Raw genomic sequence first — 26,321 nt, forward strand, 5'->3', positions numbered from 1 at the left:
TATTTCCGCCCATACATACACGAACATACAAACCTGGTCTCGGTCGTGTTTGGATCGAAGTTCATTATCAAAAAAGAATGACAACGCAATGTAAATTTCAGTTTATTCAATGGAAAGGACCTTCGGGAAATAACAGTGATTCCCTCAGTACACACAAAGGACATAAATTATAGAGGCAAATGAAAGAAGTGGAGTGGAAGGGGGGATTAATCCACACTGCCCAGAGGGTCACTGAGCAGGATGCGGAAGAATCAGTGAAGTCTGAATTTGTCATTCATCATGTGAGCAGTTTCATTTATCCTGTACATGAAATTCTAAATGATAGTACAAAAAGGAATACAAAATACAAAAACAGTACAACTGCCCGCAAATTATCCATAAATATTAATATTGATCCACATTGGTTTGACAAAACAATGACTTCTGTAAACATTTTCCACATAATGTGTGCATTACATTTCAAAAAAACACAGCAGTCGCATAGTTATCTGAAAGGATCTCATGATAAAGACTAAAAAGTACTGTAAGCCCAGGTTAAAAAATATGCCACTTTTTTTTGGTGCCATCTTTGTGACATTTCTTTGCAACACTGCTGCAATTCTGGCCTCCTATTTTCACAGATGGACTGAAGTTTAGGTGGGCGAGATGGAACGGGATGTTGATCTTTTTTGTACACCAACAGCTGCAAAATGTGACGTGAGGTGATAAATGACAGCAGTGGTGTCATATTTTATAAGATGGGAGGGGGGAATAAAGAAAAAAAGACTAAGATCAAAAATATTCAAACAAGGTCCATGATGTCTCCGGTCACTGGTTCTGACTAAAGCCTTCCTTCAACTTTTTTTGTTTGTTTTGTTTTGCTTCATAGAACCGGCAAAGGATTTTCAGCAGTTATTTTTTCCGTTACTTAAGGCAACCGGAAATCATATGAGCTACAGTGGCACTGTGGCGCTCACATCCTGTCAGATCTCATGCACACAAGCTTTGTTCTATTGCGGTCACTTGTAAATCAACGGCTGACTCTGTCAATCTAATTCACAGTTTACGCCTCGTCCCGAACAACCCACCAACTGGTTCATAGAAACGTGGGTCTCCTTCCTTGCGACGATGATGGATCTTATCTCCCTCTATTCACGTGCGGCAATCAAATAAAACTAGACAATGCGTGAGAAGTCTGAACTATTGGGCTGACTGAGCAACTTTGGACCAATGCAATTTGCTTGGCGGCATGCTTGGAAACTCTTGGAGCTGATAATCCTGTACCCTGTCGCTATCACCAAGGTCCTTCAAAGTATATTCAAGAAGGCATACGAGTGTTTGGTGAGCCACTGAGTGGGAGGAGGAGGAGGAGGAGCTTGTGTCACATGAACTAAAACGGCAACAAACCAGTAGCGTGTGTGTGCGCGTGTGCGTACAGTTACTCCTCAGTCGTGGACATGCTCAGTGTTGTCCTGCACTGACCTTGCGCACGCACACAGGATGCAAGGTACAGAAAGATGGAGACATTCTACTAAAGTTGAGGGTAGGAGACTCAAGGGAAATTCGGTCGGAATATCGTTTAATTAGCACGCACACACACCGCCACCCACACTTGGCCCAAAAAAAAAAAAGAGAAACGCAACACCCGCTCACCGCTGGCTATTCATGACGACAAGACGTGTATGAGAGCACAAGCATCTTCATCGTCACAGTAGTCATTTGTTGGTCGCTGCGTCGCTGTCCTGGCATGTGGACTACCAGCTCATGAGGGAAGTGCGTCCCAAGGTCATGAAGTACACCTGGCTGGCACCTCCAGCCCGCACGGAGGCAAAGAAGACCTGCGGGACAAAGGCCGCAATATGGATTTCTCTGCCGAGGCATGCCGAAATTCCAGTTGACACGGGACACACCTTGTCATTCCTCTCACACAGGAACTTGAGTCTCTGGGCTCGCTTGTGCATAAAGACGCCATCCAGGTGGCCGGTTTCCACTGAGCGGATCTCGATGGCCTTCTCACCCCAGCCCATGATCTGGTTCGACCTAATGTAGGCTGCACAAAAGGCAGACATGGGCAGCATGAATATGACTACGTCTCACTCACGTCTCCTGCGCTCGATTAACGCCGAAGTCCAAGAGCCCCATTCTGATAAGATGCTTGTGTCCATTTCAAGGGACAACTTTCAATATGCGTTTACATACACGGAGCACGAAACAACGGCGTGCAGAGGTCCATAATTCCACAAGTCTCGGCACAACATGCGAGTCTACTATAATGAATACAAATATTGAACAATACACAATGCTTAGTTGGCCTGGGTTGTCTTTTCGAAACCATTGATGTAAATGAGGGTGAGTTGGGCATTACTCCCCTGGTTGCACCCAAAACTGTTTTATCCTATGAATTATCACCACGCCTCAATATTTAGTCCATATTTTGTCTTTGCTTTTGCTGAAGGCGAAAATTACAGCATTGTTGTTTCGGCAGACGCGGCGGGTATGTGTGTCACTGATCTGTGCATTTCAATAGCCAGGTTTACATGGAGCCTTTTATTCACAAAAATGAAATAATGAACAAACCCAATAAAATACGTCCCCGTATAAACACCTGCGGGACGTCACGCATGGAAAAGTTGTCGTCGATGGGCCGTCACACGCCAAAACGTAGTCGGTGACCAGTGCGGGAGTGCCGAAAAAGTATCAGGAAAGGGGCAAATACTTTTTCACGGCACTGTATCCGTGTGTGCATTCATGGGGTTTATCCAATCTGTCTATTTATGCTGCACCGCCGACACTCACAGATAACCGAATGGGCTGGATTTTTATACACACTTAGATGCCTGATTCTGATCCAAGGAATTCTGGTTCTGTTCTCGACACTGCTATGACGCATATCACAATTGTGCCAAACAATTGAAACGATGTCACTTTAATATGCAGTGTAAATCCGCTTACCCACTGAAGTCGGCATTTCCCCCCACTGCAGCACCACGTCCTTGGTGATGCGCCCGTACGTGTTAACGTAGACGCCCTCATCCTCGTAGCAGACGAGCAGCTCTATTCCATCGGTGTTGGGCAGGATGATAATGGCGTGGCACTGAATGCTGGTCTGGATCTGAAGGCAAGTGAGGGACCAGTTAGGGAGGGCAAGTCAAACAACGTTGGGGATGTTGAGCAGGGCATTTACGTGAGTCGTGTTAATTGCGTGAATGAAAACCAAACATACTGTAAATACTTGCATCAACACACATATTTCACCGGACAAAAACTAGACTAGACGAGACTATACTCTCCCTCCATTTCGTATCCAATCCAATCCAATATACCGTAACTGGGACTGAAACTAGAAGTGAAGTATTAATGGCCATGCTTTGCATATTGCAATGATTTTACTCGAAGAGCAGGAACGTGGGAACAAGGTAGCTGGGGGGAAAAAAAATGACTTGAGAGGCGTTCATGACCGCCTCTGAAAAACGTAACCTGTACTTTACTATTACTGTACTTAAATGAAACTACGAAAATTGAAAATAATGCATCAAAACAGAAAATCAAGCGAGGAAATCACAAAATAAATTCTATATCCCCCCTACAGAATTTATTTTGTGATTTCCTCGCTTGATTTTCTTCGTGGTTTCATTGAAGTAATAATTAATTGACCATGAACGCCTCTCGAGTGGAACGGAAGAGAAGCCATGGAGACAGACAAAGACGTACAGTACCTGTATTTGTTGAGACTGTGAAAACCACTAATAAAATCTGCGTTTAAAAAATAAATAAATAAAACCACAACCACAGCTCTCCTTTTTTCAACAAATACAGGTGCGTCTTTGTCCGTCTCCGTGCCTTCTTTTCTTCCGGTCAACTCGAGAGGCGTTCATGACCGCCTCCGAAAAACGCATTGGCATTTCCTTGATCGTAGCTCCAACAGTACTATCAGATGTCAGTCATAGTTATTTATTTCTTTGTTGTGTATTCACAAATGATGTATTATTTTCAATTTTTGTAGTTTCATTGAAATAATCGTTAGTTTATGTTTTTCGGAGGCGGTCTTGAACGCCTCTCGAGTCGAACGGAAGAAGGCACGGAGACAGACAAAGACGTACCTGTATTTGTTGAGACTGTTTTAAAAAATTAACACCACAGCCCTCCTTTTTTCGGAGCCATAACAAAAACTTATTAAAAAAACCCAGCAAGTTATAACATTAGAAGCATGTCTCCAGGAAGGAGTCATCTTGGAGTCGGCGTATTACCGTAATGACCATACACAAGATGCACTGGATTTTAAGGCGCTCGTGAGCTTTTAAAGAAAACGGAAGACTTTTGGGTGCGCCCTGTAGTGCGGAAAATACGGTACAATATTTTTCACTACCAATTGTTAAAGTTTTGCGCCTTTGTACAATCAGTGGGATCAGTTGCAATGCATTTATGTGAATGATAAAAGTAAATTGCACATTTGTCTAAGAAAATCTAAGGTGCTTCATGAAATGTTTTGTAAAAGATATGTTCATTAAATTTCAAAATTTCCTCATGTTCTTGTACAGTACCTGTATTTGCTGAGACAGTGAAAACCATTAATTAAGTCTGCGTTTAAAAAATTAAAAAAACCACAGCTCTCCTTTTTTCAACAAATACAGGTGCGTCTTTGTCTGTCTCTGTGCCTTCTTTTCTTCCGGTCAACTCGAGAGGCGTTCATGACCGCCTCCGAAAAACGCATTGGCATTTCCTTGATCATAGCGCCACGACGACTACGATCAGATGTCAGTCGTAGTTATTTATTCCTTTGTTGTGTATTCACAAATGATGAAATCACAATATAAATTCTGTAGGGGGAACTATAGAATTTATTTGTGATATCCTCGCTTCCTTTTCAGTTTTGATGTATTATTTTCAATTTTTGTAGTTTCATTGAAATAATCGTTAGTTTACGTTTTTCGGAGGCGGTCTTGAACGCCTCTCGAGTCGAACGAAAGAAGGCACGGAGACAGACAAAGACGTAGCTGTATTTGTTGAGACTGTTTTAAAAAATGAACACCACAGCTCTCCTTTTTTCAGAGCTGCAACAAAAACTTATTTAATAAAGCAGCGACACAGTTCACTGAACCAACAGCAAGTTATAACATTGGAAGCATGTCTCCAGGAAGGAGCCATCTTGGAGTCGATGTATTACCGTAATGACCATACAAAAGACGCACCAGATTTTAAGGCGCTCGGTCAGTTTTCAAGAAAATTGAAGACTTTTTGGTGCGCCCTATCGAGCGGAAAATACGGCAATTGGATGTCAAGTTGAATTTGTGCGAAAAACAAACAAACGTGATTGAAACTAAAAGTAAAACAGAGTAAATTTCAAAAAAGCTGATGAAATTAACACTATACGTGAGTGGGTAGGTAGATGTCATAGACTGCGCCCGAGTCCACATCCACAGCATGGAAGCCTGAGCTGGAGCCATAGATGACCTTTAACCTCTGACCTTCCTCTACGGTCAGGTCCACCAGCAGAGGCTTGTGCACCAAGTCACCAAATGACTGAAAGCAAGAGCAAGGGTGAAGTTATTACGGGGGCATCGAATCGGGGTTGGGGGGGCGCAAACATCTAACCGGCTCAGCATGCTCACCTTGAAGGCCATGAACTTGTGGTACGGTTTCGGCGCCCAAGCGTAAACCTCCACCGAGTTCTTTAAGGCCAGTACCAAGAATTTAATCCTCTCGTATTTCACTGGAACACACAGTCATGGATTACAACAAGAAGCCAATGCGGCTTATTGCCGACAAGGCCCACGTACCGACTTTGTAGTGGACACAGCCTTCCAGGTCACCCACATTAACCCAACCCTGCTTCTTCTCCACCTCTGGGTCATTATGCAGAATCTTGTTCCGCAGCCAGGACAGGTAATACACTCGCAGCTTGTTCTTTTTGCCTGAGAGAAAAAGACATATTTCCCAAGTTCCTTTTCTGTCAATTAATAACGTACGGTAGTTCAACGGCAGTACCTGAAATGGTAACCAGAACGTTGAGACCCTCAAGGACATCCATCTGTTGGATACGTCGCCGGTTGATCAGCGGGTAGACCTTCCCCTGACCGCTGCGGTCCAACAGCATCAGACCGCTCTCGGTCCCCACCAGCAGATTGACCCCTGCAGTGGCAAGCGAGGCTTAGCGACCCTCACCTGAGAAGGAGGGTTGACACTGTGGCGCATCCGCTTACCCCAAAGGGCTGCGCACAGGATCTCCGAGTTGAAGCGTTTTTTATATTTGCGGATCTCTGGTGTGTCACTTGGCGGGCGTGTGTTGACAGGGTTGACATTGACCACCGAGCCTTTGCGAGACGGGTCAGACCTCAGTGGGTCCGCTAGACGTACGTCTTGCCCAAATCCAGCTGCAGGCAGATGGCACAAGACTTTCTGTTCAAACTACTCAATAACAGAATCACGGAAGAGCGTAGCCTGCACTTGCTGGCTGCCTCGCATACGAAACGGCAGACCTTTGACCTACCCATGTTGTTGAGCGAGCTTCCGCTTGATGGGGAAATCTGGAGCAAGCGAGGGTCGATGAAGGGAGTGAAGGAGGACGACGACTTATGTTTGGACATGGAATTACTCTCGGACTGGCTCTGTCCAAGACAGCAGAAACAACAAGTTACCAAGACCGACAAGATAACCTTCCTTACTTTGTTGCAGCCACAGTGGAACATCGATTTAATAGACTAATGGGGGGGGTTTAATATTGAAATACTTTTTTAGTGTACAAAATTACTGTTTTGGTACCTTCTTGTTTTTTTGTAAAAAAACATGCAACCATTTTATAAGGTTTCAAGTTTATCCAAACTTTCCTTGTTGGTGCTTGGGGAGGAGGATAATGGTGTGTGTAGCTCTGGTCATGTTTATGAGCCACAATGTTCTTTTTTCACCTCCGTTATGATTAGATGCCATAGATAAGGGCTCTACAAAAAAAAACACATACCCACCAAACAACTGTGTACTGTCCAAAAATAGCATGTTCGAGAGATGTACACGTGACACATGACACAGTCCTTTTGAACAAAGCAAATGTAATTCCATTATCCATTATCTTTGATGAAATAGTCGTCCCCGCAAACCTGGCTGCCACTTAAGTACATGCATTGTTTGCTGGCACTGTGATATATTGCGGCCGATTCGGATTTTGAGAGCAACTGGTAGTTCGAGTGTTCCTACCTAGCTATCTACCTACTCTCTTCGTGCTGGCTGACACATAATGCCTCTGTGCTACTTTTCCATTTGATCCTTTCATTGATGTGTTTCTTAACTGGATCAATCAAAATTCTTCCCAACACTTTCCTGGCGATTTATTTGATGCTCCTAATTTCGGATTCACGTCACCAGTTATCAAAACCATGTCGTGTTTGTTCACCTTCTCTACTACAGCGGTTCATCAGGACTGTCTTTTGCCTCATCAGTACCATCCGCTGTTGGTGCATAGACATAAATAATTGTTAATTCAATGATTTTGGAATAAAATCTTTCAGTAATGATTCTCTCATTTATGGGTCTTCATTGCATCTTCCCTGCCCGAAAATATGACAGTCTAAACAGTATTTAACTTTGTTTTACCATACCCAGTCTCGCACTCGCTAATTCTGAAAAGGTCAACCTTGTCTTCCTTCATCACTTTTGCAACTTGAGCTGTTTTCCCAATAGAAAACACTGTTCTTGTACATGGCTCCTTCCATCACAAAGCTTGTTTTCTTTGTTCGGCATCTATCTATTTATGTATTTATTTTTACAGGAATGGGTTAGAGCTAACCCCCAACCAGGAGGACCAGGACACTATTCTTCATCTGGTTTCTACCTGTCCACCTGTCAACCCGACCAGTAGAACTCAATTCCAGGCGGCATAGCTCCTTAGGTCACTGAACCAAACAAACATTCCCACAGAGGATAAGGTGATAGTCTCAGCAGAATGTCATTCTAGTATCGTGGACACTATTTTCGGTCCAGTGGGTCAATTTGTTCCAGGTCCGTTAAATCAAGGCTCCACTGTGTATGCGTGTGTGTTTATACACACACGGACACTCGCACACACAAACCTTTAAGACACACAAGCTTGATAAAACATGAAGCTGGGGGGATTACGCAGTCTTGAAGTTAGTTTCGACAGTAAAAGACAGAGAAGTGGAAAGGAAGAAATGCTAGCAGGAGAGGTGGGCACGTTCCTCATTATTTCAAGCCGAAACAAATTAATCATCAGTCAGTCCGTCCGTGCTTCCGTCATCACTAGATGACAGTTCATCAGTTTATTGCCACCATAACCAACAGATCTTCGACTGCTACTTCGTGACGGGCATTCGCAGCACAAGCAGTGTATCTATGCCTGTAAAGGGCCATGCCACGTACAAAGAAAAGCAAAACTAAGACATTCCATAGCACTTACAATCAATATTTGTAACCCAGTAGTAGATAAAGCGAAAATAATATCGCAACATACACGTTCCCTAATCTCTTTCCAGCCATCCAACATACACGTTCCAAACGGGAAGTAATTGTGGAATCCAAGTGCAATTTGCCGGAAGTTACAAAATATTCTCAAAAATAAATAATTTCACCAAAATTTAACAGTAAAATTACCATAAAGGTCTATATACAAGTGTGTCGTCATGGCAACCAATCAAAGGTAATACAAGCGGCAGCACATCTGCGTAACAAGATTGATATTGGAATTTAATTTAATCCTGCTTGAAATAAAGCATCAGGTGGACATTTGTGGTTCAAGCAGTAATTGTGACATGCAGACGGTATGTTGGTGAGGCACGTCGTCAATAACAAGATGCCATCTTTAGCAGACGTCTCCATCAAACGAGACGTTGAGGAGCCACGTCCCTTTACCCAAAATATTTCTATCTCCTCGCTGGAATTTCTGATGGGAGGTTCTTGCATGTAAACGGAGGAGCAAGGAGCGAGAACATAGGAAGCTGCAATTAGAGTAGTGAGATGAGCCCATAGACAATGCAGTCCGCTCAAAGCAACTCCGGTGTATATTCACCCTCGCGAACAAAAACGTTAGACAAGTGGTACGTGTTTCCGTGATTCGTCATCGAAACGGGGGGTGCGTCAGTGAGAAGGTCCGTAGGTAGTGACGATGCCAGTGACGGATGAAAACCCACCTCCATCTATGCTTAGGCAGTCACTTTTTATAAGTCCCCCGTCATTCATTTGCAAAACGGGCATCCGTTAGCAATGAATTAACAGACCTTCCGTTAGTACTGATGGTATGCCCACCTCTGGGTAGCAGTGTATGTTAATGCTGCGGTATAATGCAGGTAGAAGAGGATCCTAAATCCACCACCAAGATGCATCTTGTTTGAGGCAGTAGTGATGATTTTAAAAAAATACACCAAGCACCTACGAGCACAACGCAAAGCAGAGACACTCGCTTGTTAGTTCAAACCAAGAAGTTCCCTCCAAGCTATGACCGCATGCTACCACCAGGAGGCAGCCATGTTAGGAGGTGTCAGCTAGGCCACAAGGAGGAAGAGAGCCAGAGTAAAAGTAAGCAGGATGGAGCCAGAGAACACAGACTTGTCAGGCCCAACAACCAGAATGGCACTATAGGTTTTGTACAGGCTCAGAGATTTACTTACTTTTTGCTTTTTAAACAAATTAAATAAACATTTCCAAATACAGTGGAACCTTTAAAGTGAGGTGCACCTGATGTTGTACAAGTGGGAATTAGATTTAAAAAGGCTTTTAAAATCACTCAAATATCTAGTTTTTTTTTTTTTTTTACTTTAGTATTTTCCGGTGTATAGACCTTGCAGAAGCTTTTTTCCAACATTAATCCCATAGGAGGAACAGCCTCAATAAGGGCTGTTTAAAAAAACTTGAAAGTGGAATTGTAAGCAGACCTAAATTCAGATTCCAATACTTTTGTCGACCATGCATGATCACGCATCGTCAAAAATGGCACTGCTGACAGTCAGCTACTTTTTTTAAATACACAAACCCACTACCAATGAAGTTGTGACGTTGCAGTAAACAGAAATTAAACCGGCATACAATGATTTGCGAATCATATTCAACCCATCTTGAATTGAATACACTACAAAAGGAGTGTCAAACTCATTTTTGTCCACATTATATTAACCGTTTCCCTAGGAGGGCCATGATGACTGAAACTATATAAAGAAGTCAAGAATAAGTTTTATTCAACTATTGTCATGTGTTTGTTAAATGCTTACAATATGCCACTGATTTATTCCACATGAAATTTTGGTACACATTTTAGCAAGTGTCATGGAAGTTGTCATCTTTGATTTGCTTTCGCGGGCTACTTAAAATGGCGGGCCACATCCGGCCCCGGGCTTTGAGTTTGACACCTGTGCACTACAACGTGTTTAAAGTTCAAAGTGCTAAACTTTGTTTTTGGCAAATGATCCTAAGCTTTGAATTTTATGGCTACAACACGTTCAAAAAAAGTTTGAGAAAGTTGAGGAAAGCTCATCAAACACCTGTTTGGAACATCCCACAGACGAAAAGGCTAACTGGGAACAGGTGGATGCCATGATTGACTATAAAAGGAGCTTCCTTGAATTGCTAAATCATTCAGAAGCAAAGATGGAGTGAGATTCAGCTCTTTGTGAAAAATTGCAGGAGAAAATAGTCAAACCGTTTAAGGACAATGTTCTTCAACATACAATTGCAAGGAATTTAGGGACTTAATCATCTACGGTCCAGAATATTTAAGGTCAATGATTATTTGTGAGGTATATATAAACAATATATATTGTATATATAAAATATAAACAATAGTCTCCCAGTTTGAACATTACATATCTTGCTCTATAGCAGGGGTGCCCATTACGTCGATCCTGATCTACCGGTAGATCTGAAAGGCATTGTGGGTAGATCAGGTCGACCATCCGCCCTGACAGTTTTTTTTTTAATAACAATCTTTATTTAAGAAGTCAATTACAAATCACAGAAAATCCGTCCCGACAATTTTTTTTTTTTTTTAATCCGTCCTGACAATGACATTCGAACTTTCTCTGCCACACGCGTCACTGCGCATGCGCATTCAACTCCACTAATTACTGCACAACTCTCGTAAATTTGAGAATAAGACAGGAGATAAATATGAGTGGAAAAGCTGGACTAAGTAAAAATCCGAAGACCTACCACTACCGTAAGGAGTGGGAGGAGGACTTATTTTTTACAATGTCGTTTTCAAAGTGCAATTCTGGAACTTACTCCCAGAGGACAAGTACCCCAACATCAGGAAATGTGCTACCTTTTTGACCGCATTATTTGGCTGCACTTATTTATGTGAGTCAGCCTTTTCCTACATGAAGATCATTAACTCCAAGTACCGTTCCACCATGACTGATGAGCATCTGGAAATCCGCTTGAGGCTGGCTATCAGCAGCTACTGTCCGGACTATGCATCCCTGTCTGATTTAATTCAGTGCAAGTCGTCAGAGTAAGGTAATTACAAAACATTTATTTGTTGTATTGTGCTATACAGGTTGATGCACTCATGCATATCTATAATGTACAAATAAAAATAATTCAAAATATATATATAAATAATGTGTTTTTCATTATTAACAGGCGGTAGATCATTTTGCCTCGGTCATGTCATAAGTAGATCTCAGGTCGAAAAGGTGTGGGCACCCCTGCTCTATAGTGTATTGAACTAATGTAGGTTGAACATGATGTGCAAATACTATAATCTGTTTTTATTTTTAACACAAGGTCCCAATTTAATTGGAATTGGGTTTGGAAATAGCCTACATGAATTACCGTTGACATCATGCTTTGTTCTTTCAAAGTTTTAAGTTAAGCAAGGTTTTATTCACATTTTATGCTTAATAATGGTGAGTGGACTAATTTTTAGACTTGTATGAAAAGGAAAGACTTCCCATCCTAGTAATAAATGTTTATCAAGGGACTATTTCCATTTAAATTATTTCCGACAGCAAAAATTATGTGGCGGTTGACATGGATTGTGTTTGACTATGGAAGTGGCGTGGTAACGTAGTCAGCACCTCAGTTTGTAGTTTAAGAGGAAGTTAAAGGTTCCACTGTAGTTCAATATAACCTGGCAGCAAAAAGTATAATGCTGCTAGTTTAAATCCTTAGCCAATGTTGGTGTTGGAAACTAAGTGAAAACAAACATTCAACTGGCAGTTGACCCAGATTAGCTGCCCGTGCCCGAGCCTGAACTCCCTGGAGTCCATTTTAGCAGGCGCTGGCCTCAGCCAAGTGAGGGCAACATACCTCGATGGCAACAAGCTTGTCCAGGGGATTCAGTGGGGACATGGCCAGACTAAGTGGTGATGATGAGGAGGAGGAGGAGGAGGAAAGCATTGATGTGGAAGAGGAAGGGGAGTGATGGCTCTGTTGGATAAGGTCTGGTAAGTGGTGAATGAAACCAGTGAAGCCATTTTTCTCTTGTAGGCTGTGGCTGGATGGTTGGGGCTGGCCGTGAGAGGAACCGGTGGGGGAAGAGGAGGAGAGACTGACCAACCGCTTAATGTCAGCGGTGCTCTGAAAGCAAGAACAGGCAGACTTTTGGCTCCAGTGAACAGGAGGAAAGATGACACATTCCGCAGTCGAGTGTTTTTAAGATCCTCTTCTTCCAACAAACAATATATTGGTGTAGGTCAGGGGTGCCCAAACTTTTCGGATCGAAGATCTACTTTTCGATCAACTAACCTCCCGGGATCTACCCTTACCGGAGCGTCCGTGCGCACACACACACACACACACACACACACACACACACACTGACAGGCATGCACGCCATGATGAGAAACAGCCTGAAACTGAGGCATGCGACGCACTTTTGCAGCCTGTTAACTATCGTAGCTCACACGTACTGTTTTAAAGTGCTTCCCTGGACACTCCTAGATTCCTATTCTTTGCCAGTGCCCTCGGTGAATTGTACACGAAGCAAACTCTGAATGAGAATAATGACGATAAAAGATAGAGCGCAACAGCTCCGATCACAAGCTGCAATTGCAGACTGCTGAGCGCTAACAACTTCCGGTGATGTAATCACAAGCCCCCGTAAATTCAAGATTTACCTGCTTTATTTTATTTTTTTAATATTTTTTGGGTGAAAATGAGACTGATAAGATTATTAGGGTGCAGCGTACATGAACACAAAAAAAATATGTTACTAACATGTACAAAGACACACAAATGGTTGTTTTTTTTTTCTCCTCAACACTCTTCGGATCTACTTGGGACCTGTCTTAGATCTACCGGTAGATCAGGATCGACGTAATGGGCACCCCTGGTGTAGGTCTATGATGATACACTAATCTTTACTTCAAACAAAAATGGAGGACTGCGGTGAATGATTGGATGAAAGCCCTGGACAGAGACACACTGCTCATGTGTTCTTTGGTTTGACAATGTTTCAAAATGAGGTTCACGGCTCCTCCTCCTACCTGTCTGATGACCAATGTGCCGTCCTTTGAGGGTGTCGTGGCCTGATTGCTCTCAGAGTCTTCAACCAGCATAGTTTTGGCAGACCCGGTCTCACCATTGCTCAGCCTCCTGTGGAAGCCGTGAGAAGATCCGACATGCACAACCAGAACCATTTAAAGAACATTTTTATTTTTATTAAAATCCACTTTCTACAAAGAATGATGACAGTGGATGTCTTCCACTAACCCAGAACGGGAGTCCTCTGCCCCCGAGGTAGACTCTTCGCCCGCCTCCTGGTCTACTTCCTCGTCGTCGTCCTCATCAGTGGTGCCGGACTCTTCACTTGAGGACGAGTAGTCAGTCACCTTGTGGGGAGGCCGTACATCGTCCACTGCACGAAGTTCCTTAGCAAGGGCTGTCAAGTCCTAAGGAGTAGTAATAACCAAAAACTAGGTAAGACAGAAGACAAAGTGTCAGACAAGAAGAGCGAGTGTACATTCAAATGTGGCTGTCTTAAAAACCAGTGGCGGCGGTTTCTGCCGCTGCACAAGGCAACAAAGTGAGGAAGGACATAATTTTACATTTCAGGTGATAATAATTTGATTGCATTAATCCTCCAAAGGAATCAAAGGCTCCAAGATTTCATATTTATTTTATTCTGCAATGAATAGCAGTGAGATGATACCGTCTCCCTGAACAGACTGACAACCACGAGATATGCCAGGTGGGTGTATGGAAAAAACATTTGAGAGTTGTCGCACATTAAAAAAAAAAAAAAAAAAAAGATTTGTTGGCCTATTAGCAAGTAGGAAATACTTACAGCAGGTCGAGTAGGCCTGGCAAAATTCTTTTCATCAGTTTTTTTGGGAACATTCTCAGGGCGCTGGAGAGGCGATCCTTCAGATTTGGAGGATGCTTGGAGGGTCAAAAGAAACCGGATTAGAAATTTTGGGGTTTTAATTTTGGCAAAGTTGGCGGAGGGACAGGGAGTGGCTGAGGATAATACCAGGAGACTCACAGCGTGGCCTGAAGCGGTCTCCAGGACTGGCCTGGGAGCTGGAGTTGGAGGAGCCAGACGAACTCCCACTGCCAGGCCGAGGCTGCAGCTTCTCGACGCGGTCCCACAGGGGGCGCTGCTCCACATTACTGTCCAACAGAAGAGCATTCCAATAAAACAAACATGACCATTTTGAAGTGTCACAATTTATCTAAGGCTTCTCTGCTTACCCAGACGCGTTCCTTTGGCCGCCAGGCTGCAATGGCAGCGGAGACTCCCGGCGTGAGAGGACCGGTGAACGGGACGTCGTTCTCACAGGTACCTGGACAAGATGTACACAATGTTCGCTTTACGCCTGTGAAACAGTCACCCACGAGTAAGAAGCAAACACTTAATCCAGATCTTTTTATTGTGAGACAGACAGACAGGTTGTGGTAGGAGCACCATTAGTCAGTCGAGTGACAAATGTGACAAGAAATTAATGAAGACACTGAAAGGGGAAGCATGAGGCTCTTTATGACTCCTTACCTTGGGTGGCACTTCGTCACCGGGCTGGACCTGAGGATGGTGAAGGGGAGGTTGGGGCTGGGGGTCAGTGCGTGCAGGCAATGGGTGATGATGGTGGGGATCCTGGGAGCGCAGGTGGAGTTGTGCAAAGCTAGTCGTGACAGCACCGGGCTCACTGAAGGACTGGGAGCGAGCGACCACGGTCGGAGGAGGAGGAGGAGGAGGAGAGGGGGCAGCGCTGTTACTGCTCTTTAGAGCAGCAAGGTGGGACCACTGGACCTTTAGGGAGTGAGTGGGGGTGGGGGTACGGGGGTGGGTAAAAAAACAGTGAGACACGAGGGAAGATGTGTGGTTTACATGCATACAGTGATATCAACGCAGATGCAAACAAGAGACAGTCACGATACCAATCACTGTCAGGACACATAATGTACAACAGTGATCCTTAGAGCGTGGGCTCACACCCCAAATCCGTATTTGCTATTCGTTTAGCGGCAGCCAGTGAATTTTGAATGGGTTCCCTTTGCAGCTTTGCCGAAAAACACATTATTGTCCAAGAAATGAAAAATCTAATTTGATGATGACGAGTAACGGTAAAAGGAGTGCACTTAATATAGCGATTTGTCATCACAATAGGTTGGCCAAAGTGTTTGACCAAGCCTCACGTTTTAGAAAACATATCGGACGCTAACACAGCCGTATCAACCTACGGAAAGGTTTTCTTTATTAGTTCAAAATAACTTGTGTTTTAACCTCCAGGACCATACATTGGCCAATGGCAATACCCAGGGTGCTGAATTTTGAAAAAGTTTTAAATCCATCCGTGTTCTGTCGTACCAACTAGATGGCGCTATGCAAACTTGGGAGGGTGTGTCTTTGCGGCAGCGCCCAAGTTTGCAAACTGCCTTTGTGCGAGGATAGCGTCAGATGCTAACAGCGAAGTAACAAAAAATTGATTGATACACTGCCTGGATGGGCTTGATTGAAAGATTGCTGAACAGTTAAATGTAATGGTCATTAGTTGGCGAAATATTCCCATACACATGCAAACACTTCCAGGTGTCACTATCAAAAAGTTTGTTTCACACGACACTGCACCCCTCACATATGTACATATGTCGCACGCATTGCCATTCAAACATTCCTGTGACAATATGCTTTGATTCATTTTCACTCAAATCCAAAAATTTTGAATGAAAGGCCAAATCGCTTCTCTAGTCACCAGTGATTTCTGCACAGTCCGAATGTTTTTCAACCAGGTTGCCCAAGAATACTCGTGGCACTGCAAGAAATGATCACATTTCGATTGTGTGTCCAATGTGGCAATATTATTCATGAATTACACATAATCACAATGAAATGTGACACCATTTGATGGAAGAGTGTACAATAAACCTTTGTATCCACCTGTTGCGATTCATACAAGAAAATAATAGCTTTGAATTTCACTAAACACAGCCATAATTTACACGGAGTAAATTGAGATGAATTACTGATAAGTATTCGTATTTTTGTGACATTTTGGAATAATGGTGTTCCGTGAGATTTTTCTAATGACATCACTACGCATTTATGTCAAGAAAGACCATGCACAGACCGGACGCAGTTGGACAAAAAGGGACTGCAACGCCCGGAGGGAATGGAGTTTAAAAAAAAAAAGCCATTGGCAAAAAGAGACACTTGTAAGCCAAGTTGCGGCCATTTTGATTATTTTTTTATATTTGGAACAATGTTGATGTGCAACGGGTGGAACAAGTTAGCGTTCACTCAGTGATTCTGTAACAGCTCTGCGTTTTACCAAACACCAACCCATTCACTTTTTTGCATTTCATAGGGTTTGTTTGAGGGGCAAAATATACATTTAACGTTGCAAACAGCAGCACGAAACCGCTGGTTTCGAGCCTTGCAATGAGGAGCACTACTCCAGGATATACAAGTATGCCCGTTCTCAACATGTATGTTCAATGTGCTCTTCTGTTACTTGCATCACCTCTCCAGCTTCTGGAAGTCAGGTGTATAAGTTTTACATAATCCAGTAATTAACATACGAAGCCAAATGTAGATGTTTACATTTCGTTTCCCATTGAAATGGATAGCAAGTACAAGGTGGAGCGGATACCTGAGGCTCCATGGGCCGGTGCATGGCAGTGGCGTCGGACAAGCTGCTACCGTTTGAGAAGGGTTCAGCAGAGCGAGGGGGAAGAGGAGGCTGCTTGGAAGGAGGGGCGGCCTGAGGAGAGCCCTGAATATTTTTACGGTATCGTTCATCAGCCTGGGGTGAGGGAAACACAATGAAACAAAGGATAAGGTGAGTGTAGGAAAACCGGAGTGCTGAGACTCAAGCATTAAGGTTCATCATCACACTCAGAACTCCTCTTTCATTGCCTAGAAAGACGTGCGCCAAGCGTGACATATCATGCTTGAAGTTGCTCTGCACAGACACACAGGTGAACAGACATATGCTATGATATCAACAACTTTGAACGCTGAAAAGGGAGGAAAGAGTTGTTAATTATGAAGTGCCTCACTGCTTGGACGTTGCATATTAGTTTGGGCTTTGGCCATTTACATGCAGCTGCCCAATTTATCCTGACATCGCAGCCACAACTTCTCATCAGGAATTCTCCTTGTTTAGTCTCCAAAAGAGAAATCGTGGCAACTCAAGTGCTACCGGCACCATCTCCGTCATTGTTGTCACAGGGGCAGAGCAAAGACAAAGTGAGAAGATGGAAAAAGCAAGTGTCAGGGCAGTCAGTCGGTCAACAAGGGGGTTCACCTCTCTGACAGGCTGAGGAGGAGGATTGAGCGGTCTATCAGGCTCAGCATATTCTCCTTGGGGAGGTGCGGAGTGAATGGAAGGTTCAGCCTGAGGGGAGAGGGGACTACAGGAGGCCAAACTCTGGCTGATGTTCTCATCAGGGTCACTTTTCTCTGACAGTGCTGCCTGAGCTTCAACACTGTCAGGGTGAAATGCCGGTGGTGCTCCAGAGTTCTCAGAGGTTCCTCTCAGTGTTGCAACAGCACTGTTGAGTACCACCGCTTGTGGGGGCAGGGTAAGGGTTCTGTCGGGGGGCGATGTCGTTGGCGGAGGTTTGCTAAGGTCTGAGGGGAGTTTGGCCTTATTATCAAGCTGCTGCCGGGATGCATGCTGGAGTGACCGCAGCTGCTCCTGCTGCAGCCGCTTGTGAAGCCGCTCAGCCTTGCGCTGCTCCTCCAACTCGCGCCACTTGAACTCCTACCGCAGATATGGGTGGGGGGGATTCAACACCGCAGTCATTTTCTACAAAAAAACAACTTCTACAAAGCATTTGTCCAATTTCTTCTCGGGAGATTGTCCACAAACTCTCTTCCTTCCTCTTAAACATTTGAAAAAGATGCACACCTGGTGGAGTCAGTTCAGAAGTAGTGCTGTCACAGACGAACAAATATATAATGCAAGCATTAGGTCAAAGTGGTTGTGTGACTGACCAGTAACATAGCCTGCTCACGCAGTAGCTGTTCCTGTAGCATCTCCAAATGTCTCTGCTCCTCCTCGAGCTGCCGCCGGATGTACTCCTGTCAAACAAAGCGTTAATCAGTGTATCATGTATTAGAAAATGAACAGCAATGTCCAGGTTTAAGGATGGGATGGAAGTGGTTTTCACCGAGACAAGACTCCCCCCGACCCCAATGCGATGGTCCAGCGCAGTTTTTCTGTGGGAGTCTGATGAAACTAGAGTGAAAATCCACTCATGTGTCACCCTTTAATGCAGTGCTATCAAACATACGGCATGCGGGCCAGAACCTGCCCCCAAGGATGTTTGATCAGGCCCGCAGGATCATTTAAAAGTGAAAAAATGCATAAAGGACACTGACTGAATATTTTTAATTAGGTGCAATTTGTGGAGTATCCGCAGATGACAAAAGCAGAGAAGAAGACAGAGAGCTGAGACAGACCCAACACACCAGATGCTATCAAGGACATGTGAATATTTTATCCTTTATACATTTAATAGCACTCTCCTTAGTTTGTACGGTGTAGTCAGGGATTACATTTAGATTTTATATGCACATGTGTAAATGGTTTAAAAATTCCTCTTTATAAATCTCGTTTAATCTTAAAATGCATTACCGTATTTTCCGCAATAAAGACGCACTGGATTATGAGGCGCACCTTCAATGAATGGCTATTTTGTAAATGTTTTTCATACATTGGACGCCTCGCATTACAAGGCGCAATCTACAATGCCTCCACTAGATGGTGGTACGCTCCTTCCATTCAACTCGAGAGGCGTCTGTTCAACTTGAGAGGCGTTCATGACCGCCTCAGAAAAACATAACTGATAGAGAAATCTATGAGCAAAATTGTATCATGTTTAAAGTTTCGGTTAATTTGGGCATGTCTTGACATACTCAGCGCAGAGGCGTCGGCCGTTTGGGCGGAGGGCCTTTTCTTGAGTAATCACGGGGGCGAACAGATGGAAGAAGACTAGATTCAATCACAGAGTGGGAATGAACAAATTGGGAACAAAGAGTTGTTGAGTACCAATAGACAGTTTGGGAACAGCAGTCACGCCCAGGTGATCATTTGTCATCAGAAAAGTCTGTGACTTGTGTATTCGGGTAGATCAGATCATTACTGAGAGGCCGGGCCGGGGGGCGCAGTATGCAAATCTCGGGGGCAGTGTTTTTCTTGTATTTTACAATAAAAGTTCAAACCGGCGGAGAGGGAGCGCAGATTGTGATCGCGGAGCAACTGACCGTCGTTCGCTCTCGGAGATCCGCTCCCGCCGATATTGAAGACAATTTTCCTGTGTGCCGAGTCATTTCTTTAACTTTGTCCGAGAAAATCTCTGACAATAACTTAACTATTAATGTACTTAAATGAAACTACGAAAATTGAAAATAATGCATCAAAACAGAAAATCAAGCGAGGAAATCACAAAATAAATTCTATATCCCCCCTACAGAATTTATTTTGTGATTTCCTCGCTTAATTTTCTTCATGGTTTCATTGAAGTAATAATTAATTGACCATGAACGCCTCTCGAGTGGAACGGAAGAGAAGCCATGGAGACGGACAAGGACGTACAGTACCTGTATTTGTTGAGACTGTGAAAACCACTAATAAAGTCTGCGTTTAAAAAATAAATAAATAAAACCACAACCACAGCTCTCCCTTTTTCAACAAATACAGGTGCGTTTTTGTCTGTCTCCGTGCCTTCTTTTCTTCCGGTCAACTCGAGAGGCGTTCATGACCGCCTCCGAAAAACGCATTGGCATTTCCTTGATCGTAGCTCCAACAGTACGATCAGATGTTTTTCTTTGGCGGTCTTGAACACCTCTCGAGTCGAACGGAAGAAGGCACGGAGACATACAAAGACTTACCTGTATTTGTTGAGACTGTTTTAAAAAATTAACACCACAGCCCTCCTTTTTTCGGAGCCATAACAAAAACTTATTAAAAAAACCCAGCAAGTTATAACATTAGAAGCATGCCTCCAGGAAGGAGTCATCTTGGAGTCGGCATATTACCGTAATGACCATACACAAGACGCACCGAATTTTCAGAGCATGGTGAGCTTTTAAAGAAAATGGAAGACTTTTGGGTGGGCCCTGTAGTGCGGAAAATACGGTACAATATTTTTCACTACCAATTGTTAAAGATTTGCGCCTTTGTACAATCAGTAGGATCCGTTGCAATGCATTTATGTGAATGATAAAAGTAAATTGCACATTTGTCTAAGAAAATCTAAGGTGCTTCATGAAATGTTTTGTAAAAGATATGTTCATTAAATTTCAAAATTTCCTCATGTGCTTGTGCTTCTTTCGACCAAAACAAAGGAGAGACATATTATTTTGGTTATTTATAGCAGAGTATGATATAATTTTAATGGTCCAGCCCACTTGACATCGACCGAGGCCGTATGTGGCCCACAATGTGAAATGAGTTTGACACCCCTGCAATGGGTATACAGTACCAATAGTAGTACCGTATTGGCCCGAATATAAGTCGGTGTTTTTTGCATTGAAATAAGACTGAAAAAGTGGGGGTCGTCTTATGTTCGGGTCTAGACATTATACCCATTCACGACGCTAGATGGCGCCAGATATCAATGAAGCGAATGCTGAACTTGACTCCCCAGGCCAAAGTGAACCCCTGCCACGAAGAATAAAAATAAAAATAGCGGTAGCATGAAGAAGAAAAATAAAAAATAGCGGTAAGAAAGAAAAGAGAAGAAAATAATAGAAGAGATAACAGAAAATGGAGAAACGTAGCGACAATCTGGAGAAAAGTGGGTCGAAGATCGGCCAGGTTAACCGGCAGCTGAGGAGGTATGATGTAATTTACATTTGAAAAACCAGAAGCCAATCATTTACGAATTTGATTGCACTTTAGTTTACATATTTAAATGTTCAGATATTAAGATTTGAATGAGGCAAAATAACATGCTTTTCCTCTCAAATATATTATAATCATTTGTTTCAGAGGTACTGTAATTATTTTCTGTATAAAAATTAATTTGGTGTTCAAAAAGTCTTTTTTCAAACTTGAGTCTTGAAAAAGAGGGGGTCGTCTTATAATCAGGTCCGTCTTATATTCGAGCCAATACGGTATGTTGAATTCAGTTTTGTGAAGGCCTGCAATTTTCCAAAAAGCTATTTTGATTGATCTAAGGTGGAGTTAATGAATGGGCAAAAGAAACAGAAGAATGTGTTAACTTTTGAACAAAACAGACCTGCTCACGATCATTCCTTCTTTTCTCATCCTCAGCCCGTCTGCGTTCCTCCTCCTCTTTTCGCCTGCGATCCATTTCCTCAATGCGTCTCTTCTCCTCTTGCTCCCGCCGACGCTGATCACGCTCCTGTTGCCGTCTCATTTCGCGTTCACGTCTTTGTTGCTGCATTTTTGACACAATATGATACTCGGCAGTGTGCGTGTGTGTTTGTGTATTTCATCCACTGTCTATTTGAAGTGAAGTTCTGTTTTTGAATAATAAAGGGAGATAAATTTAACAAATGTTTTTGAAAATCTGATTAATCAATGAAATGAAGGGAAAAAACGGATTCAGCGATTATTTAAGAAGTTGTAACTCTAAAATTGTACACATAATCCACGTGATCGGAATCGGCTGATCACACTCATGGAATATTGGTACTGGTAATGGCAGTATAAAACTCTGATTCTAACAACCCTAGTTCGATGACAATCAAAGCTGTTGTTATCTGTGCATTATTGAAAATTATTATCTGGCTAAGAAACTTCACTTTGTGCAAATGCCCATAGTTCTTGCCACAGATATTAATTATTCAGACGAGTGGCGATTGCAGTTAGCCTTAAGTGGCTTTTCGAGTAACGTCAAACTCTACTAGCTTCCAACCCACTGCAGTGGAGAGGAGTGAGCAGTGATGCATTCCGTCTCCAGTGCCACTGCGGCTTGCCAAACATGGTAGATCACAATTATCTACATATTTTTGCTCATTTCAATCTGTGTGAGCATTGGGGTCCATGTTTTTTTTATTTTTTTAAATATCAACAACAGACGGCGTTAAGCCGTAACGAGGTAGAGTTTCGTGATTTCCATAACAAAAATCTGTAACAGTTGGTGGCTCTGGGAGGCAAATGTGTTGCAAATCAGAACAAGTCAGATTGCCAGCCTTTAAAAAAAAAAATAATAATAAAAATCACCTCCTCGAGGCGCCGCCTCTGCTCCTTCTGCTGCTCAATACGCTTCTGCCTCTCGGCCAGTAGTTGGCGCTTGTATTCCTCCTGTTCACGAAGCTGCTGCTCCTGCAGCAGTTGCTGACGGCGCAGTGCCTCCGACCTCTCCTTGTTCTCCTGCTGGAGACGGATGAAGTCTCGGCGCAGCGTTGACTCACCCGGCACATTAACAATGGAGCTAGGCCGTGAGAGCAATCAAATGTGTTAAACTGTAGTCGTACATGTCATGAGGAGTAAGTCGTGAGGACTGCACATCATGCTGCAACCAAACCTTGGTTCTCCCTCCTGCTCCGCCGGATCCTCTTCTTCCTCCTCACTTCCACTGTACTCATACTCAGTCTCATCTGTGCACAGAAGACATTCCAAGTGATGCAAATGTCACATAACAGGATCTTGTTCACAAATTAGGAGACAAATGCACCTTTCTCGCCCCTTTTCTTCTTCGTGCGATCGATGTGATCTTTCAACTGAATTCGGACCTGCCTCTCATTGGGTTGGTCACGAATGAAGGGATGTTTGAGCAACTGTTCGGTTGGGGGTCGCTGTGTGTAGTTCTTCACCAGACAGCTTTCAATGAAGCTGAAAAACTTTTTGGACCTGTACAGTCCATACATAAAAGCAGAGAGAAGAGCAAAATTGGGATTCCACAAAGTTACAAATTGATTTGACATGGGCCCTGAATACACGGCAAAATGTATTTAAATTTAATTTTACTCTATTGATATAGCACAATTGTTTTGACAGTATCCGTTTTTTTTTTAAATTACCTAAATTTACATTAGACTATAGCACCTTAAGTGCAAAATGACTGATTCAAGTGTGTGAGATGAAACAGTATAAATACAATTAAGTTCGTTATAAAAAGTTGAGCATTGAGAAGTCACAAGTTTGTACACGCACGCGCACACACACAGGCGCACACACACAGGCGCACACACACACACACACACACACACACACACACACACACTTAACTCTGAAACACAGCTCAACTAGTTGGTAACAGAAGCAAATGAAGACTAGTTGCCTGCACACTTTGTGAAACTACTTTTTCAGAGCCTTTCAGCACTGTCACTCATTGCGCGGCTGACTTAAGGAAGAGAGTTAGAATTCTGCAGATAAAGATAGAAAGATCAGTTTTCATTGAACGGTAGGTAACGACTCAGCTCACCATTTTTTGGATTTAAGTCTTGGAGGCGGGTTCCTTGGAATCAGGAAGAGTGCTCGCATAGGATGCATGTCACAAAGCGCTGCAAGTACACACACCACATCAGAAACAGCCCTGTGTTTCATATAGCAGAAAGCAAAAAGAAGCCCTTACGTGGCGCTCCTTCAGCCATCTCAATTGCAGTAATGCCGCAAGACCACAGGTCACTCTGCAAGAAGTCAAGAGCGTCAACCACGCATGCAGGCATGCACGCGCAATCCAAAAGAGGGTCTTACTCGGTAGTCGTATGTCGCATCTGGATTCTCATCACAGGCGATGACTTCAGGGGCCATCCAATAGGGAGTACCAATGAAGGTGTTTCTCCTGCCCACGGTTCGATCGAGTTGAGCACTTACACCAAAGTCCACTGGGAAGGTGGAAAGAGTTAACTGTTGTCAGATTACAGCTACAATGTCAATTTTTTTTTTGGACAAACGGCAGGGATTTTCAATTTACCTAATTTGACTTCAGCATTCTCTGTCAACAGGACATTCTGGCCCTTGATGTCACGGTGGATGACGTGGTGGGCATGTAAGTGAGCCAGACCCTACCAAAGGTCGACACAGAGCACATGAGTCAGCTGAGACATTTGACCTTCAAAAACTCAAAGCAAAACAAAAAGAAAAACGATCATTGGTAAAAGTTTCCAGTAGCGGAGCCCAAGGGTGCCGCACGAATGAACAGGGGACTGCCTGACCGGAGTCGATGTCCAGTAGTGGGACCAACCACTGTGCGGAAGATTGGAAAGAAAAAGAAGTTGGAAGTTGAAGTTGGAGCAAAATAATCGCAGCATGGCAGTGAGTCCACCTAAGCTATCACAATGGAAGTTGATGAGAGCCAGCCAGCTAAGCAAGGGAGCTAGCTAGCTGTGAGGAAAAGAGGGTAGCCGACCCAGCAAATGAGAACTTAGCGCACCAAAGCCTTCCAGGGTTCCACCTTAGGCATTGATATGATTTGATCACCATGACAAACATGTATAATGTACTTGTATATAGTAACTGCATCTAACGATTATTTTAATAATAGGCTAATCTGTTGATTAATCGATTAATTGATTTTAAAAAAGACAGTATGTCTACCCCTTTTATTAAAAAACAGGAAGTTGTTTCAAGATGACAGCATAGAAAAGGGACGCACAAATTATTGAGTATTCAGTTACTGTTTTAGTCCATAATATAAAAAAGTGATAAATGTTTTCCAAAGTAAAATCAAATATTTTATTTTGACACAAAAATTATCAGTCTACTTTCATGGAAGACTCCAGAAATCAAAGAATATTTACTGTTGAGAAGCTGAAATTCTGAATATTTGGCAATTTTACATTTTAAAAAAGCTACCTAAATGATTCAGAGATGATTAAAAAAAAAAATTAATTTGATAATCGATTCATTGTCGATAAATAAGTCATGAAACCTCTAATAAAAACCAATCTGTGATTTCACTGAACAAGACCCAACAAGAAGTATTCCACTTTTAGAAATTCCTGAGTTGCAAAAAAAAAAAAAAAGATGAGGAAGTGAGAGGAAGAAGAGCACTTACTCTGAGGATTTCTCTGGAGATGTAGGCAATCCAATCTTCCTTGAGCTGGTTCCCCTTGGTGTTCTTCACTAGGTCTGTGATGGAACCAGCTCCACAGAACTCCATCACCAACTAAACACCCAAAATTGTAGAAAAATGAAGCGTAACAAAAAGAACCCTTATCTGGTACAATATAAAAACGAAAAAAATAAACAGTGGTTTCCTGATTTTCAATCATCTCCCAAATGTTAGCATTATTGTACAGACTTGAGAACCTACCCAAAGCTGATCGTCATGTCCAGGTGGACTCTTTTTAATAAATGCGCCATAGTAGGTGGCAATGTTTCTGTGGTGAGAATACTTCTTAAGCATATTAATCTCCAGTTTAATTTCCTCCTCTTCATCCTGCATTCAAACAGAAGTTACCAAGCTTGAGAGGAGAGAGAGAGAGAGATTAAGCATTTCCAGTGAGAAGGTTAGAAAAGTAAGATTTCCGAGATCCCATCTGGCGGAAAAGAACCTCATTCTTTCAAGAGGTCCTGGCCCCATCACTGAAGACATTTAAATATTAGTCAAAAACAATCCAAACACAAAATGCAGTTTTTAAATGCGAGTTTTAATTAATAACGAAGAGGAAAAAAATCCAAACCTATCCGGTGTGTGAAAAAGTGATTGTCCCCTAAACTTAATGACCAATTGGCCCACCTTAAGCAGCTCTTTGCACTCATCCGCAATGAGTCTCTTACAGCACTGTCGAGGAATTTTGGCCCACTCATCTTTGCACAATCGGTGTAATTCAGCCACATTGGAGTTATTTTTGAGCATGAAGCTCCTTATAAAGGTAATGCCAGAGCATCTCGATAGGATTCAGTTCAGGACTTGGACTAGGCCACTCCGAAGTCGCCGTTTTTACTTTCAGCCATTCGGAGGTGTACTTGCTGCTGTGTTTTAGATCCTGCTGCAGAAGCAAAGTTTATTTCGGTTTCAGGTCAGATGGCTGGACATTA

The 26,321-nt window shown here is 43.0% G+C and overlaps 1 protein-coding gene across 6 annotated transcripts in view; it reads right to left on the reverse strand.

Annotated features, from left to right (window-relative positions):
• Positions 1–86: 86 nt before the first annotated feature.
• LOC147211474 (mitogen-activated protein kinase kinase kinase kinase 4-like) overlaps positions 87–26,321 on the reverse strand; it is a 40,433-nt gene continuing 14,198 nt past the window's right edge. For 2 of the 6 annotated variants that reach the window (XM_086127279.1, XM_086127261.1), the window contains exons 4-30: positions 25,594–25,719; positions 25,336–25,446; positions 24,253–24,343; positions 24,033–24,163; positions 23,911–23,965; positions 23,761–23,839; positions 23,011–23,186; positions 22,861–22,933; positions 22,557–22,767; positions 21,607–21,768; positions 18,356–18,442; positions 17,007–17,159; positions 14,909–15,166; positions 14,611–14,702; positions 14,402–14,529; positions 14,204–14,298; positions 13,630–13,808; positions 13,404–13,512; positions 12,226–12,495; positions 6,467–6,584; positions 6,180–6,350; positions 5,965–6,108; positions 5,757–5,891; positions 5,589–5,689; positions 5,350–5,499; positions 2,932–3,091; positions 87–2,029 (exon numbers count right to left, since the gene is read on the reverse strand). In XM_086127279.1, coding sequence (XP_085983405.1) covers positions 1,734–2,029; positions 2,932–3,091; positions 5,350–5,499; positions 5,589–5,689; positions 5,757–5,891; positions 5,965–6,108; positions 6,180–6,350; positions 6,467–6,584; positions 12,226–12,495; positions 13,404–13,512; positions 13,630–13,808; positions 14,204–14,298; positions 14,402–14,529; positions 14,611–14,702; positions 14,909–15,166; positions 17,007–17,159; positions 18,356–18,442; positions 21,607–21,768; positions 22,557–22,767; positions 22,861–22,933; positions 23,011–23,186; positions 23,761–23,839; positions 23,911–23,965; positions 24,033–24,163; positions 24,253–24,343; positions 25,336–25,446; positions 25,594–25,719 — 3,861 coding nt within the window. In that variant the 3' untranslated portion in view covers positions 87–1,733. Of the gene's footprint in view, positions 2,030–2,931; positions 3,092–5,349; positions 5,500–5,588; positions 5,690–5,756; positions 5,892–5,964; positions 6,109–6,179; positions 6,351–6,466; positions 6,585–12,225; positions 12,496–13,403; positions 13,513–13,629; positions 13,809–14,203; positions 14,299–14,401; positions 14,530–14,610; positions 14,703–14,908; positions 15,167–17,006; positions 17,160–17,663; positions 18,123–18,355; positions 18,443–21,606; positions 21,769–22,556; positions 22,768–22,860; positions 22,934–23,010; positions 23,187–23,760; positions 23,840–23,910; positions 23,966–24,032; positions 24,164–24,252; positions 24,344–25,335; positions 25,447–25,593; positions 25,720–26,321 lie in introns of all 6 variants that reach the window. The other 4 variants (XM_086127270.1, XM_086127287.1, XM_086127296.1 and 1 more) reach the window with 4 other exon arrangements.

The sequence above is a fragment of the Hippocampus guttulatus genome, chromosome 1 (genome assembly GCF_054856545.1).
Source record: "Hippocampus guttulatus isolate MCC_2025c chromosome 1, RoL_Hgut_1.0, whole genome shotgun sequence".
In the NCBI taxonomy this organism is placed as follows: domain Eukaryota; kingdom Metazoa; phylum Chordata; class Actinopteri; order Syngnathiformes; family Syngnathidae; genus Hippocampus; species Hippocampus guttulatus.